The sequence below is a fragment of the Eschrichtius robustus genome, chromosome 15, assembly GCF_028021215.1.
Source record: "Eschrichtius robustus isolate mEscRob2 chromosome 15, mEscRob2.pri, whole genome shotgun sequence".
In the NCBI taxonomy this organism is placed as follows: domain Eukaryota; kingdom Metazoa; phylum Chordata; class Mammalia; order Artiodactyla; family Eschrichtiidae; genus Eschrichtius; species Eschrichtius robustus.
The window spans coordinates 20,289,550-20,307,394 of NC_090838.1; the positions used below are offsets into that span (position 1 = coordinate 20,289,550).

Below are 17,845 nucleotides of genomic sequence, written 5' to 3' on the forward strand. Positions count from 1 at the left end.
TTGGAGCACCCCCTTCTCCAAGGAGACCTGATACCTTTTTATTGAAAATGGTATTAAAACACTGCACTTGATGCTACTCAGTTACCAATGGTTCTAGAACTTTTCAGTGACTGGAACAAAAAAAAAAAAAGAAATTTTTTCAAAAGAAAAAATTTTTTAAATTCATGCAAAAGATAACAAATCAGAATTTATGATTACTGCATTGTCACTTAACTTTTCTGATTTTATATTTCTATCGCTTTTCTTCCCAGATAATCCTGGTTTCTAATAACATTACTGTAACTATTAACTTATTTTCTATTATAGATTTAATTTCAAAGAAATCATATCAATATAATTACTGAAAAGAAGACTACTGAAGGCAGTTTAAGATTTCTCTGAGTCTGGTCTCCTACACCTAAGACATATCCTACAGTAACTTACCTATGTCATTATGTTCAAATTTGACATATACTTGAGTTTGCTTTAAGTTGTTTGATATTTATAGAAAGTGCATTTTAAATTTTTAATTGGTTTAATTATGTAAAGCTATAAAACAAGTTACTTTCATATAAGTCTAGCTCCCTCCCGTCTACACCACTTTATTACCTCCTTTCCCTTAAAGGAAATAATTTATATTAGTTTTTATCCTTCCACTGTTTTTTATTTGCATTTTTGTTTTGGTGAAAACACAGAATGCGCGCGCGCGCGCGCGCGCGTGTGTGTATTTTAATATGTTAACTCACTTCTTTAAGCAAAAAAACCCATGTACTAGAAATTGTCCATATCCTTGATTTTTAAAATATAATCAATATAATATATCCTGGGGAAGAGAACAGACAGAACATAAGAGATCTTCCTTTTAACACCTGCATAAGATTCCACTGGCAGATGTACCGTAATTTCTTCAGCTGGACTCTTATGAATATTTTGGTAATTTCTAGTCTTTTGCTCTTATTACTACAATGTCTTAACCAGCAGTTTCTAAGGTGTTGTACCAAGAACAAAACCATCACTATCTAAAAATCTGTTAGAATGCAAATTACTAGATCCCAGCCCAGATCTACTGAACCAGAAACTCTGAAGGTGGGGCCCAGGAATCTGCATCATAATAAGCTCTCCAGGTGATTCTGATGCATGTTCAACTATAGTATATACTGAGAAACAGTTTTCCAAAGTGGTTGTACCGATTTATACTCCTACCAGCAATATATGAGAGTTCCAACATAATTTACCACATTAACAGAATAAAGGAAAAAAATATATCTACTGAAATAGTAGATGAAGGAAAAGCAACTGATAAAATTCAACATCTGTTCATTATAAAATCTCTTAGACTACAAATAGAAAGGAGCTAACTTCATCTAATAAAGAGTGTCTACAATAACCTATTATAGTCAACATCATTCTTAAAATGGCATAATATTCAAAACTTTGCGTTATAAATATAGAGAATGAAAAGGATGATTGATGTTACCACTCCTATGTCACTCTTTACTGGCAGCCCTAGCCAGTATAACATGGCAAAAAAATAAAACTGCCACTACTCATAAATCACACGTTTGTATATGTGGACAATCCTAAGAATAAACCTATATATAAACCATTAGATTAGAAAGTAATTTAGAAATGTTGCTGGATACAATATCAATGTTGGGAGAGGCAATCCACCACGGGCCCTCAGTGTTGCTCCAAGTACTTGCTGGGTATGGCAAGAATGCAAGTCCCTTAATGCTGTATTTACAGTCAGCAACTCTGAGAGAAGGCAGTTAACTCTTCCCAAAGTAGGCTTGCTTCCACTTACTATTTAAAAGCCCTGAAAGGAGACACAGAGTTGGCCAACAGGCACATGGAAAGATGCTCAACATGACTAATCATCAGAGATATGCAAATCAAAACCATAATGAGATATCACCTCTCACCTGTCAGAACAGCTATCATCAAAAAGACAACAAATAACAAGTGCTGGCGAGGATGTGGAGAAAAGGGAACCCTCATGTACTGTTGGTGGGAATGTAAATTGGTGCAGCCACTATGGAAAAACAGAACAAAGATTCCTCAAAAAATTAAAAATAGAACTACCACATGATCCAGCAGTTCCACTCCTGGGTATTTATCCAAACAAAACAAAAACGTAATCAGGAAAGATATATGCACCCCTATGTTCACTGCAGCATTATTTATAACAGCCAAGATATAGAAGCAATCTAAGTGCCCACCAACAGATGAATGGATAAAGAAGATGTGCTATGTATGTATGCATGTACATACAAACACACAGCACATGCACACACACACACACACACAACGTGGCACATTACTCAGCAATAAAAAAGAATGAAATCTTGTCACCATGTGTGGCAACAATGATGGATCCAGAGAGCATATTATACTAAATGAAGCCAGAATAACAAAGACAAATACTGTATGATTTCACTTATATGTGGAACCTAAAAAACAAAACAAATGAACAACCAAAACTAAACAGAAACAGAATGGGAACTCTTTGGCAGTCCAATGGTTAGGACTTGGCACTTTCACTGCCATGGCCCAAGTTCAATCCCTGGTCAGGGAACTAAGATCCTGTGAGCTGTGCATTGTGGCCAAAAAAAACCCCAAACAAACCCAGAAACAGACCCATAGATATGGAGAACAAACAGGTGGTTGCCAGAGGGGAGAATGGTGGTGAGGGGAAGAAAGAAACAGGTGAGGCAGATTAAGAGGTACAAACTTTGTCACCAAATAAATGAGCCACAGGCATGTAATGTATCCTACCCTATGGGGAATATAGTCAATAATGGTGTAATATCTTTGTGTGGTGACAGAGGACAACTTGACTTATCATGGTTATCATTCTGAAATATAGAAATATGGACTCACTATGTTTTGTACCAGGAACTGACACAGTGTTGTAGGTCAACTATACTTCAAAAACAAACTCATAGAAAAAATGATCAGATTTGTGATTACCAGAGGTGGGGAGGTTGTGGGGACTGATGAAGGTACAAACTTCCAGTTAGAAGATAAATAAGTACTAGGGATGTAATGTACAACATGATAAATACAATTAATACCACTGTATGTTATATATGAAAGTTAAGAAAGTACACCCTAAAAGTTCTCATCACAAGGAAAAAATTTTTTTTTTAATTTCTTTAATTTTGTATCTATTTCAATATATGAGATGATGGATGTTCACTAAACTTACTGTGGTCATCATTTCATGACATATGTGAGTCAAGTCATTATGCTGTACACCTTAAACTTATACAATGTTGTATGTCAATTGTATCTCAATAAAAATGGAGGGGAGGAAGGGAGGGAGAGAGGGAGGGAGGGAAGGAGGAATTGAACTCCTCAACCTCAGTGTTCCTTGGCTAAGATACAAACCGACAGCATGAGTAGCATGCACCTGGGCCCATTATCTCATCAACCATGGAAGACTTGGAGATAAAGAGGAACCAACACAACAAATATGCCATGTTCATACTGCTTGCTATGCTGTAATAAAGTCCTTTTTCTCTGACCCAGGAGTCTTGCATCTTCTGTCAACATGCATGAACCAATACAAAGCTAACTTGTTAGCTTACAAAAAGGACAGAATCCTAGACCCTTCACAGACATTGACAATCAATTTATAAAAATTAACTATATGTATTTTTTTGGTTTTTTGCCCACATCACACAGCTTGTGGGATCTTAGTTCCCCGACCAGAAACTGAACCCATGCCCTCTGCAGTGGAAGTGTGGAGTCCTAACCACTGGACCGCCAGGGAAGTCCTTGTATGTATTTTTATGTATTAGCAATAAGCAATCATGAAATGAAAAAATTTTAAATCCATTTATAATAGAATAAAAAATGTCAAACAATAAATCTAATAAAAGATGTACAAGACCTCTACAAAGAAAATTATATATTAATGAAAGAAGACTGCAGAAAATGCAGTAATATCACTTTCATAGATTGAAAGGCTTAATGTAAACATGCAACAGAGCCCAGACTGACATACAGTTTTAATGCAATCCCGATCAAAATCCTAGCAGGTTAATGGGAGCGGGGGCATGTGAAAACTGACTAGCTGATTCTAAAATTTACATGGAAATGAGATGAGCCAAAAGAACCAAAAAATCTTGAAAAACAAAGAGCTTAAAACTCTTTGGTTCTGCAAATAAACTAACTGCTTAAACAACACTTCTCAAGATTATATCCTGAACTACTAGTCCTCCAATGTGGACGGCGCAACAGAGTCAAAAGCACTCATTTAAGAACTTATTTAGTATCTGATTAGAAATAAAAATGCTTGCTTTCATATAAACATACAGACATAACAAAAGGTTAACAAGTTCTGATCAAAAGCACTCATTATTTGATTTAAAAAACCAAAAATGTCACACACAAAAACCAGACAGCAACCTAGTAGAGAGATCTTTTTAAACTCAAATTTAAGTGTTTTCAGAAAAATATTTGAAACAAATTTTAGAACTGAGGCTTATTAAAGCCAGTTTTACACAGTTTACTGGAAGTAGTTTCAGGCTGTTGGATACATATGTACCATCCCCTGAGTATAAGATCAGAAGGTACCATTTTTCAGATATATTATAGCATTGGGAATTTTCCATTTCAACAAATGATTATCATATTGAACAAGGTCAAAAGGGTAATGGACTATTCATATTAGATGCATTTGAATTAAAAGCTTTAGTAAATAATCTCTGACTTAGCATTTTAGTTTCTCCTGAAGACATTCAATGGGCCCCTCTGAAGTATTAGAGAGACTAACAGAAATAATGGAGCAGTAATATCAAAATTGAAAGTGAGCTTTATATAGTTGAAGGATTAATAGTTGAAAGAGTGCATGGTCAAAAACAGCAATCCTTCTCTTAAGGGAGAGTTTTATTTTCACAGTAGTCTTTCTTTAGAGGAATTTCATTTCCAGAAGTAACAGACCGTTTTAGTTCTAAATCCCTTCTCCTCACACCAAGTACAGTCTACTCCAAACTGAGCAGGCTGTGGCTCCTGATTATATTCAAACAGTCCCCTCACCAAAGATGAAGAGGCCATACCTGAACACCTTCCCTTGCTTCTGGGTACCCTAACTATCCAAGTCCTAGTAGTGTAACTGTCTTTAATACATGACAAAGCTAAAACCTCCAACTCAGACACTAATCACCCCAGGAGAGAAGAGAGCATCTCTCCCAAAGGTCTTTCACCATGTAAGTTATTAACTTTGCCCAAAGGAGTTTTTCTCTCCAGTATGCTTTTTAAAGGTGACATTTCTATATATATATAATCATCACTATTCAGTAACTTAACACATATATAAATGCTGTTAGAGGGCAGACAGGTCTATGGTATTTCAAGTAACTCCAAACACACTATGTATCAAATTCCTGAAGCAGTAAAATTAAAATGAGCTCATGTTCCTGGAAAGAATTAGTAACACCTTATAAGTGAAAAAGCATATTTCACTTAATTTTTTTCTTGACATTTTGAAAGCAGACCAAAATTTAACAAAACTTTTTTCATAAGATAAAAATAATGCTTTTGTAGTTGCTCCATGCTGCAGTATTTATATTTTAGGGAAAAGGCAGAGACTTCACTTAGCTACAGTCCTACAAAAAAGCAACAGAAAAGTTGATTTTAATCATTTTTCTGGCGTTATTCCATCTTACCTTGGATTGGAATTCCAAAAAGCTCGTCTCTGAACAATGTTTCCTGTCTGAAAATTAGGAACCAGAACTACAAACTTCTAAGTTCTTCCACCTTACACAGAAATCAATAAACTAGTGTTAACATTGGACTGAATTTCAAAGTTCTGTTCTCTGTTCCTATCTGGCTAAAAGGTATACCTATATCAGGAGAGTTTCTATCGATTTCCAACTAGAAGTATCAGTTTTGCTGTCAGAGCTCTTTATTTTTGTACATAAAAGGAAGTGGGTTTTGATACTATCTCAGTGTTCTTCCTGTCTTACAATGCATTTGAAATAAAGTGATGTCAGACTGAGAGTAAAAGCCCTAAATAAGAAAAAGGAATAGGCACATTTAGTTTGTTTTACCTTTATTAATAACTGCAACTGCCTTAGAACTGTTGTGCAGCATGCTGCTACTATCACTGCTAACTACAAGTTTTCCACTTTAACTTGCATTGGACTACAAAAACATTCATAAATATATAATATAAACCTAAAATTTTACATTTCTATGCCTATGTCATATGCATGACCCATGAATGAGAGAAGCACATCCTATGAGAGACGAAATCATTCTTCATTATTGCTCGCTCAGCATTTATCCATTTCTGAAGACTATCAGAGCTGCTAGAGTAGTTAGCATGTCCATATGCCATCATGTGCACCTCTCATCTCCACCTTCCAAACACCACATAAAGGCCATTCTATACTCAGTTTAATCGGCTACAATCAGAAAAGATCTTTACTGAACATCTCATCTTACGTAAACTGAGGCTAAGTAATATTGTGACAATTTCTAGAAGAAGAATGAATCAGAGGCAGTTCAAAAATAATTTATGTGGACCACCATTTTGAATTTGCTATTACCTTGCTGTTAATATCTTCTATTATTATGCCGAGTGTGGGGCAAGGTTATGCTATTTTAATCTACCCATTAAGCTACGGACAATGGGGTTCTATTGTTATTTTAAATCCTCCTGTATCACAAGACATTTACCTTAGAGAGGGCCTTTCACCACCATGAAACAACCACTACTTCAAACAGCCACTGCAGTTATAAAGCAGAAACTGACACACCATTGTAAAGCAATTATACTCCAATAAAGATGTTAAAAAAACAAAAAAACGAAAAAAAACAGCCACTGCAGCATATGAGCTACTGAAAAGCAAAGACCTCCACAACCAAGATTTTGTTCCCAGTTTACTAGTCTGACCTCCTTTAGTACTGAGTTCCCTGTTTCCAGCCACATCCAGAAATTATGAATCTAGCTGTCTCTCTTGCCTGATGACTTGGCTTGGTTCCTAATCCTAGATCAACAATTCCCAAACTTAAAAAGAAAAATTTAAACTGGGGAGAAGCAGAGGAGAGACAGAGCCCTTAATACTTTTGGCTCTATCCTTCCAAAAAAAAAAAAAAAAAAAAAAAGGTCTTTAGTAGACTCTGAGAAACGTAAAGTCCTGGACACATCTCCTTTCACTACTGACAGGGATTACTTTAAAAAAACACATATCAAGAATATTGGTCACAGGTCCCAACCTTGCCTTGCCTTTATTCCATTTGTTCCTAACACATGATGTCTGAGCTGCTCTCTAACTGGTTGTGATCTTAAAGCTAGGATCCTCTGGTTTCAAAATCTGCGCAACTTGCAAGTGTAGTAGCTGTATGAGAGAGCACAGATAATGCCACCAATTACCTGAATTTTCTCCAGGAGTAGCACACACATTAACACAGAAATGATAATAAAGCAGATGATTTTTCTGTTATAGTTCAAAATCAATAGTTCTAGAGGTACTTAAAATTAATGAGTCAAGTATTCCAACAAGCATCCCTCTAACTTCTAGATCCAAAGGCAACTCACCTATGACTCAAACGTAAGAGGTCATCCAAGCTAGGGAAACTCTTGGATGTCTGTATTGCTCTGGAATATCACTATATCAGTCCTTATAAAGGAACCAGCATGAGCTGGCTTAAAATCTGTCCCACCATGTATGGCTAAATTTATCAATATTGGGGTAAAAACGATTTCCCCTCTTCAAAAAGACTCTTGACAAGAAGCTACAAATAATTAGAAGAAGAGGTAATAAAATGTATCCTTAACTGGAAAATTAATCCCAGGGAAGCTGCGGCAACAAAGATATTATTCCCTAAAGAAAGTTTTTGGGTAAGCTATGAAGCAGAAACCAAGCAGGAGATGAGAGCAAAGACCAGCAGACTAAATTTAGTCTTTGCTAGTAGAAATGAAAAGCATTATTTTCCTAGTAAGGAGAGAGTTCTTAGAGCAATTAAGTCCTCAAATTTTAAGAGAGCATTAGAGAGGTAAATAAAATAAGAGCATCCTAAAAAAGGCTACGGGCAGCCAAGAGCTAAAAATAAACCCAGGTAAAACCCAGAGCCATGTTATCCAATGTGATGGCCACTAGCCACATGTAGCTATTTAAATTTTAGTTAAAATAAAATTACAAATTCAGTTCCTCTGTCACACTAGCTATATTTCAAGTGCTCAAAAGACACAAGTAACTAGTGGCTACTTTGTTGAGTTGGACAGCATAGATGCAGAACACTTCCATCACTGCAGGAAATTCCACGGGACAGTACTGATCTAACTGGTAAGGGAAAGAGACTTAACTGACGTGGGGTCTAGAAAAAGAGGAACTATTAACAAGGGCATTTGTCCTACAGCATTCAGTGCTGTATCGAGGGATCAGGTGTTTACCTTTCCTTTTCCACCTGCTCTTTTTTCCCTCCTTGTTGCTGCCACCATCACTGCTGCTGCTGCTGTTCTCAGAACTCTGGGAATCTGACTGACCATCACTGCTTTCTTCTGAACCTTCTGATAGCTCTTTCACCCCATCCGGCACATCTTTCTGAAAATGTAGGCATCCAATTAGGATTAATCATTACCATTTCAGCAAATAGGAATTAAATTTCTGATATGCATTGTTGTGACTTTTAATTGTGCTGATTAATTTTTAGTATTATAAGATTCAGTAGCAGAACCAGCAATAATTTCTGAATTCCTGTCATCTCTCTTCTTTGGGTCAAATTAGTTAATGCTTCCATCCATACTCAAAGATAAAATTATACATGACAATCTTATGCAGGCACAACACAGAGGCTTAAATTAGACAAAAAACTTGGTATATACAAATCCAGGTAAATGATGAAATGTTCAGGATAAAATCTATATAATAACAATTTTTTAAAATGTATGTACACCCATCATGCATGTAATATATATATATATATTTGTGTGTATGTAAGTACCACTATGTACTGTAAATTCAGTTAAGAGTCTGGATAGCAAGTGATAGTGCATTATTTGAATCTAACTGGTTCCAAAAATTGGTTAGTAAGTAGCAAGAGTCAAACACAAAAGGAATGGTTTAAAAAAAAAAAAAAAAACAACACATGAATCTTTGGTTTCTGCACTGGATAGTGAGAATGCTAATCGGAAAGGACACCTGTGTCAGCCACAGTATGTGAGAGATATAACAGGGTAGTTGTAAGATCAAGAACTAGGAAATTAAGACTTTGGGGGTTTGAATTCTGGCTTTATCTTCTCTTAATTATGCAGCCTTGGTCAAAGTCTTAAACTCTCATGCCTCAGTTTCCCTGTCTATAAGATGGGGTGACAGTACCTACCTTAAAAGATCATTCTGAAATTAAATGAGTTAATAAATATAAAATGCTTAGAACAAGGCCTGGCATATGATAAGAGCTCAATAAATATTAGCTACTATGTATCTATGTAGTATGTAAAATATATACATATAAATAAACACATTAGTGAATGTTATTTCTGAGTTATAAAACTATGGATGATTCTTTTTTCTTCTCAATATATTTTTTGTTTTCCCACATAATTTGTTTTTATAATCAGATAAAAAGTAATTCTGACACATGACCCTCCTACCTATAACTAGTACTCACAACATTATAGTCAAGATAGTAACCTCTGATCTAATAAGGAACTGTTTTTTTCCACTTATGTTTATACTCCAGTGCCATTTCACACTTTCTTAAAATACATATCCTTTATTTTTCTATCCTTTCCTTCAAAATACAGGAAACTTTTATAGAGTTAGTTGCAAACAAGACCTCTTGATCTGTAAGTTCAACAAGTACTTTAAATACAAATATAACTGTCTTCTTAAACTTGTGATCCCTCCAGGATCAACTCATGCCCCAAATCTTAGAATCACTGCACCCCTTCTTTTACCCACTCCAAATAGTGTACGTTTTATTTCTCTAATGTTCCTTGCCTCCATCTCTTTCACCACTCTCACAGTTTAGGCCAATTATCTCTTCCAATCATAACCATCCTTTTGACAAATTTTCTTGCTTTACTCTTAAGTGTATCCTACATGAATTATCTTCCTAAACATGATCTGATCGCGCTATTCTCCAAAAAAACCTCTGCCGTTTCCTCAACACATACCTACCCTCCCTCCTTCTCTCTCTTAACCGCTCAGTCAGGTTTTCAAAAGCCTCCAAAGTTTGGTCTTCACCTAACATTTACCCCATCCTGACTCCTTACCACACTAGACCACACACAGATTATGGTCTAACCACTCCAATTTACTTTCAAATCCATTCTGAATCCTTTTATCTGTGCCTTTGCTTAAGCTATTCCCTTGTCCTGGAAGGCCCTTCCTTCCATTATTTATCTGCCAAAGTTCAACTCAAATTTTACAACTTTAAAACAACAGAAAAACAAACTAAAACTTCCAGATCCCTTTATTCAAGGTTAATCTTTATTTCTCTATGCTCTCACAGTACTTTACAGCACAGTATGTTTTGTGAGCATGCAATTATTTCAGTAACTATGTGAGCTTCAAGAGATCAGGGACCATAGTTTATCCTTCTTTATAGCCTCTACAGTGTCAGGTATAGAATAGGCATTTAATAAGTGTTATTAACAATATAGAAGGTCTAGAACAACTAAAACCTAAAAGAAACACAGAAAGCTCTATGTGGGACTAGATCCCTGTAACCCTGTGAAGTTCAACAAGGTGTTTTAAAAGGAGGTATTATGGGTAAGTTAGATCTTTTTAATGTTAGTGGGCTACACACAACCAGTGAGCACAGTGATGACTACAGCCAAAACTAAAAAGGTAAGAGGGGACAGAGTCCCACATATACATGGACATAGTCATTGATTGCCAAGCATTAACTCTCCTTCTGCTGATAAATTTCCTTTGAGAAACAACCCTTGCCTCAATTCATCTGGCTTGAGAGGGCTTAACCACACTTTCACATCAAGGGTGATAATGAACTTAAGAGTGGCCAATCAGAAGACTCCATATGTTTGGCAATGGTGATCATTCTGGTATAGGCACATGGGCCAAGCCAAACCAATTAAGCCACATCAGAACTAACTAAAGGGCTCCTGCTTCAGTTCCTGAGACTCCTTCTCTCCAGACTTAACAGCTTGCAGAGTGGGGGTTGGAAGTGAAGTCATGTACGATGAGGAGAAGGCCTGCCTGAGAATGAAGCCAAAAGAAAGCGGAGGGACCCATCCCTGATGACAATCATTTGAGCTCCTAAATTCAGGCTGAGTTTCCCTAGAATTTTCAGTTACGTGAACTAATAAATTCTCTGTTTCACTCAAGCTCATTTGAATTGGTTTTTCTGTTTGTAACTGAAAGGACACTGATAAGTCAAGGTCCCTTTTTAGTGCAGAAATTAGAACTTAGCAAGCCTGTTACGGTAAAAGAACATGGGAATTCAGTCAGATATGGATTCATATTCTGGTTCTGATACTATCTGGCCAACACTGAGCAAGAAAATCCAATCTTCTGAACTTCGGCTTTCTCTATCATAATAAAGGAATTATAACCACAACTTTGAATTGTAATGGAGAATTAAATCAGAAAGTAATATAAAGCATCAAGGCTGTATGCTCCACAGTAATACTCATTATTATTTAAATATGTGACGCCCTTTAAAAGTCACTGGAAGTCATTTTCATTTCATCCTTTCAAAATAATACTATGGCAAAGAATGAAAAATGAAGTTACTTCTCCAATCTACCTACAGATGGTTACAGATTAATTTAAAAAAAAAAATGTATTGGATACGGGATTGAAAATTTTACCTCTTCCTGAAAGTAAGCTTTTCAAGAACAGAATTCTGTCTCTATGATGCAAGTATTATTTGCTACATGTAGTTACTTCCTGTTTTCACTTTTAAAATGACTCCCTAACAAATATATTTACCTTCAAAGTATACACTCCCATTCTACCTGGAACCTTGTAGAAGATGCCCTCTTCACCTCGGGAGTTTGTGTGCAGCATTGCATTCAGGCATGCAAGAGGGGAAGTTCCACTGCCAAAAAAAAAAAAAAAAAAGAGAGAGAGAGAGAACACAATGATTAGTTTCTGTCTCTGAATATCCTATGTAACACTGAATTAAGATAAAATTAACAAATCAACACTCATTTGACATAAACACATTTTATAAACTATAAAAAGTCTATAAATCTAGAAAGGCTGCCATGGAGAAAATGGATGTAAAACTCCTTCCCAGATATCTAAAGAAAAAATAATTCTATAATTTTCTTAATCCCAATTCAGCATCTACCATTTCAGTCAAGACAAATTTCTCTCACAGAAGTATCACAAATATATTCTCTAAAGATTCTATTTCACTTACAATTTTATTTGTTAATACACCTCAATAAAGCTGAAAAAAATTTTTTTTAATCTATTTCATTTAGCACAAGCCTTAAATGTCCAGAAGTAAAACAGGGAAGAAAAAGAAAACACACACAGAAACAAACAATATTAATCTCCCTGCATACTGCTGCACCAGACTGAATCTGAGTTATGGAACGAACACATTTCCATGCTCTCTTTTTTTTAAATTGAGATATAATTGACATATAACATTGTATTAGTGTCAGGTGTAAAATATAATGATTCCATAGTTATCTATATTACGATAGTCTCTTGTATTTAGACCTATCATGAGATCACTTAAAAAGACATAAAGCAGGCTTTGGAATATTCATCTTCTATGTAGAAACCTGGTTAAAAGTTTACTAATTCTAATATACATTTATCATATTTTCTAGAGTTTTAGGTATATAATAAATTGTCTGTAGAAAATATACATATATCATTTTCCTTTCTAATTGTAATCAACTTCATTTTCCTATAGTAATATAAATGGAGATATGTGGCATCCTTAAATTTCAAAAAAAAAAAACAACTCACAATATCTGAGGGATAAGGCAACTTATTTGCACATTTCCATATCTCCCTTCTCAGTTCTCTGCTGGTAGTACTCAATAACCCAAAGAAGCCTTCTGGAAGAGGCTGCTAGATATCTTGGGTATCTAAAGATAAGAGTTCTCTGTGGGAGAGAGCAGGACCACTGTCTTTTGGTACTGTGAAGTTGCTGAGGGTCAAAAACTGAAAAGATGGGGACTTCCCTGGTGGCGCAGTGGTTAAGAATCCGCCTGCCAATGCAGGGGACACTGGTTCGAGCCCTGGTCCAGGAAGATCCCACATGCCGCAAAGCAACTAAGCCCGTGCACCACAACTACTGAGCCTGCACTCTAGAGCCCGTGAGCCACAACTACTGAGCCTGCGTGCCACAACTACTGAAGCCCATGCACCTAGAGCCCGTGCTCCACACTCGCTGCAGCTAGAAAAAGCCTGCTAATAGCAACGAAGACCCAACGCAGCCATAAATAAATAAATAAGTAAATAAATAAATAAAATAAAATAAACTGAAAAGATGGAGGACAACAAAGAAAATAAAGGAAAACCTTTTGTTAAAGAAAATGATGAGGAGATGATGAAGAGACTTCCCTGGTGGCACAGTGGTTAAGACTCCGCGCTCCCAGTGCAGGGGGCCTGGGTTTGATCCCTGGTCAGGGAACTAGATCCCACATGCATGCCGTAACTAAGAGTTTGCATGCCACAACTAAGGAGCCCATGAGCTGCAACTAAGGAGCTTGCCTGATGCAACTAAGACCCGGGCCAATCAAATAAGTAAATAAATAAAATATGTTTTTTTTAAAAAAAGAGGGACTTCCCTGGTGGCGCAGTGGTTAAGAATATGCCTGCCAATGCAGGGGACACGGGTTTGAGCCCTGGTCCGGGAAGATCCCACATGTCACGGAGCAACTAAGCCCGTGTGCCACAACTACTGAGCCTGCACTCTAGAGCCCGCAAGCCACAACTACTGAAGCCTGCTTGCCTAGAGCCCGTGCTCTGCAACAACAAAAGCCACCGCAATGAGAAGCCTGTGCCCCACAACAAAGAGTATGCCCCTCACACCACAACTAGAGAGAGCCCACGCACAGCAATGAAGACCCAACGCAGGCAAAAATAAAAATTAATTAATTAATTAATTAAAAAGAAAAAGAAAAACACTGAGCATCTCCAGGCTGATTTTCAGTTATGTTTATCTAATTTAGATATTTCCATGTTAAAAATACACATAATGGGGGCTTCCCTGGTGGCACAGTCAGTGGTTGAGAATGTGCCTGCCAATGCAGGGGACATGGGTTCGAGCCCTGGTCTGGGAAGATCCCACATGCCACGGAGCAACTAGGCCCGTGAGCCACAACTACTGCGCCTGCGCGTCTGGAGCCTATGCTCCGCAACAAGAGAGGCCACGATAGTGAGAGGCCCACGCACCGCAATGAAGAGTGGCCCCCGCTTGCCGCAACTAGAGAAAGCCCTCGCACAGAAACAAAGACCCAACACGGCCAAAAATAAATAAATAAATAATTAATTAATTAAAAAAAACAAAAACAAAGAAAAAGAGATCTTAAAAAAAAAATACACATAATGCAATTCTAGTCAAAACCCCCAAGTTTGTATCAAATAAACATATAAAAATTGCCAAGAAATTTCTGGGAAATAAATGATGAGAGACTTGCTTAAGAAGATATTAAAATGTACTCTAAGAACATTATTAGAATATTAGTGAATAATGAATTACTGAATTGAATAATTATTGAATAATAATAATTGAATTAGAGTTTTATTGAAGCAATGTGTTTCTGGGACAGGATAAATAGGCAAATGTTCACTCTTACAGACTGCTGGTGGAACAAAATAGAAAATATAGAAACAGATCACAATAAATGTAAAAGGTACTATTTCTGTGTAGCAAGAAGAAGACTGAGTTATGACATGGTCACCTGTGGTGAGAATCTTTCTCTTCCCCTGAGCAGTATGAGAAAATAATACCTAAAACTTTCAGTCATAGGACCATGAGGGGAGTATCTGGAATTTGGGTGGAACAACACAAAGGACAGAGAAAGGAAGGGCTAGGTAAGGATTATAGAGGAAAATTCAACACCCAAAAAGGCAGAGCTGAGAAAAGAGGAAAACAGCAACATTTTTTTTAGCAATATTAGTTATGCCACTGTACCCAGCCTTGCCTTAAAACAGTCCCACCTTTGGAATTTTGTTGAGGTTTTAAGTCACAAGCAACCGAGAGAGTCCTAAATAAAATAGTTTATTTAATAATTAAATAATTATTTAATTCTCACAGCTTATATAAAAACATATTCCAAATGGATTAAAGGCCAAAATATAAAAAGTAGAAGGAAAACAGTATAACCTACAGGATAGAGCAACCTTTCTACATAAGAGAGAAAAACCCTCAAACCACAAAAGAAAACCTTAATAACTAAATAAAAATAAAAATTTCTGTACAGGAAAAAAAATCATCAACAAAACTATACCAAGCATACCTAAAAGAGCTTTCTAGGAAAATACAAACAACCAATTAGAAAAAATGGATAAAGGATATGAAAATGCAATATAAATGGCCAACAGAATACATGAAAAGCTGCCCAAACTTTACAGTGGTTAAAGGAAAACAAATGAAACCGAGACACCATTGGTCAGACTCGGAAAAATCAAATATATTCAGGTCTTTGTTAGCAGTTCTGTACTAAGGTCAGTTTCCTGGTTTTGATATTGTACTGTAGTTATATAAGACATTACCACTGGAGGAAGCAGGGTGAGGTATCCATGGGACTATTTTTATAATTTCCCGTGAGTATATAATTACTTTTTTAAAATGAATTGATAAAATCCATTGCTGGTAAGGTTATGGGAAAATGAGCACTCTTATATAGACTGTTGGTGGGACTGAAAACTGCTACCCTACCCCCCCATTTCTCAATTCTGCCTTAAGAAAGTAACATGCAAATACCCACTAAAATTAAAAATATTAGGGGCCACTGATGCAACAATCCCACTTCAATCTATCTTACAAAAATAAGGCCATAAAGACTTATGGACATCTATGCAAGGATTAACTCCAGCATTGTTAAAAGCGTCAAAACACTAAAAATGACCTCAAAGTCAATAAGAGGATGGTTTACCATATGTTAGTAAGGTAACCAACAGGATATGAATCAATAACAGCAACATTAACAGCAAAAGGAGTGCTAAATTCCAGGAAGCATTCTGGTTAGCCCTCACAACAATCCTTTGAGGTAAGCAAAATTATGACACCATTTTTACAAATGAACAAACGAATGTATTGAGGTGTTAAGTAAGCTGTTCAAGATCACACAGTGATTAGTCAGTGGTGAAGCCAAGATTCCAGTAAGAAGAAAGAAAAGAGAAGCAGAACAGGAAAGAGACTGTTTAAAAAGAACATATAATCAAGTGAAAAGAAAACATGCTATAATCTGTAGTTCAATAACCTATCTGGGTAAAGCTTTGCCCCAATTTTTGGTATTCAATTTCAATATTAAGTACCAACTCTGTTTAGTACTGTTTACTAAGTACACAATAAACTAGGGCCTGTGGGGCCAAAGAGGAAAGCTTTCTTAGTTCAAAGTCTAATGGGAAAGACAGACAAGGGAATAAACTGCCACAAGCACCTGTAACCAGTGCTACCAATACAGACATAAGTCCACAATCCCTGACCCCAAACACTTAAGGCCAAATGTTTCAGACATAAAAATCTGTTTGGATTTTAGAAAGGCAACATGATATGCCATATACTATGTAATATCACCAGAGAGATTAGGGGCAGCAATCCCATAACCAAACGCAGTGAAACACATGAATATTCACACTAAGTGGGAAAAACAAAGACTACATATAGTTTCATGTCAGTTTCAAGAGAAGGTGTTGTTGACAAATGAGGTTTGGTACCAAAAGACTAAAAAACTTTTTCAAGCATTTTGGATTTTGGAATTATAGAATCGAGAACACAGGCTTGTATATATAAAGTACTTTAGGTCAGAGAGAAAGAAACAATCTCTTCTAGGGCTTAGTACCTAGAACCAAAAACAAAACCAAACAAACAAAAAGCCAAAAAAACAAACAAGAAAATCCCAACTCAACCAAACCAAAACAAAAAAAAACTCCTTACAGTAAAACCCATAAAAATGAAAGCAAATGGCACACATGTACATCTGGTGAAAAGATGTGGTAACAGAGATACAGACACCATCATATTTTCCTTGCAAAGCCGGTGTAATTTTCCTTTGAAGGAAATAAAGTTTCGAAAAACCCACAAGATACACAGAACACTATACTGTTTAAAACAATAATATAGATTTGATTTCAAGAAAACATAAAAAACCAGAGAATCGGGCTTCCCTGGTGGCGCAGTGGTTGAGAATCTGCCTGCTAATGCAGGGGACACGGGTTCGAGCCCTGGTCTGGGAAGATCCCACATGCCGTGGAGCAACTAGGCCCGTGAGCCGCAACTACTGAGCCTGTGCGTCTGGAGCCTGTGCTCCGCAACAAGAGAGGCCACGATAGTGAGAGGCCCGCGCACCGCGATGAAGAGTGGCCCCTGCTTGCCGCAACTAGAGAAAGCCCTCGCACAGAAACAAAGACCCAACACAGCCAAAAATAAATATAAAAAAATAAATTAATTAATTAAAAGAATATACTTATATATAAAAAAAAAAACCAGAGAATCCTTGCAGTGTTTATTTTTATGAATAATGAAGCAATGGCAGAGAAGTAAAATAGGCTACACTGCCCATGATGGCAGGAATATACCTTCAAGGGAAGTAACTCCAGAATGATATAATTAAATAAAAATAACTGAATAACTTGAAGGAACAGGCATCACCTTCATAAGTGATAAAACACTGGTACTAAGGAGATCATACTGACGTAAAGTCAAGTAAATATAATATGGGGTTAAGTCCTGACACCTGAAGCAGCTGAAG

The 17,845-nt window shown here is 36.5% G+C and overlaps 1 protein-coding gene across 1 annotated transcript in view; it reads right to left on the bottom strand.

Moving 5' to 3' along the window:
- The window catches only part of ASXL2 (ASXL transcriptional regulator 2), a 130,080-nt gene that overhangs the window by 38,904 nt on the left and 73,331 nt on the right, over nt 1–17,845 (bottom strand). The window contains exons 3-4 of the mRNA XM_068564025.1: nt 11,889–11,997; nt 8,384–8,534 (exon numbers count right to left, since the gene is read on the bottom strand). Coding sequence (XP_068420126.1) covers nt 8,384–8,534; nt 11,889–11,997 — 260 coding nt within the window. The remainder of the gene's footprint in view (nt 1–8,383; nt 8,535–11,888; nt 11,998–17,845) is intronic.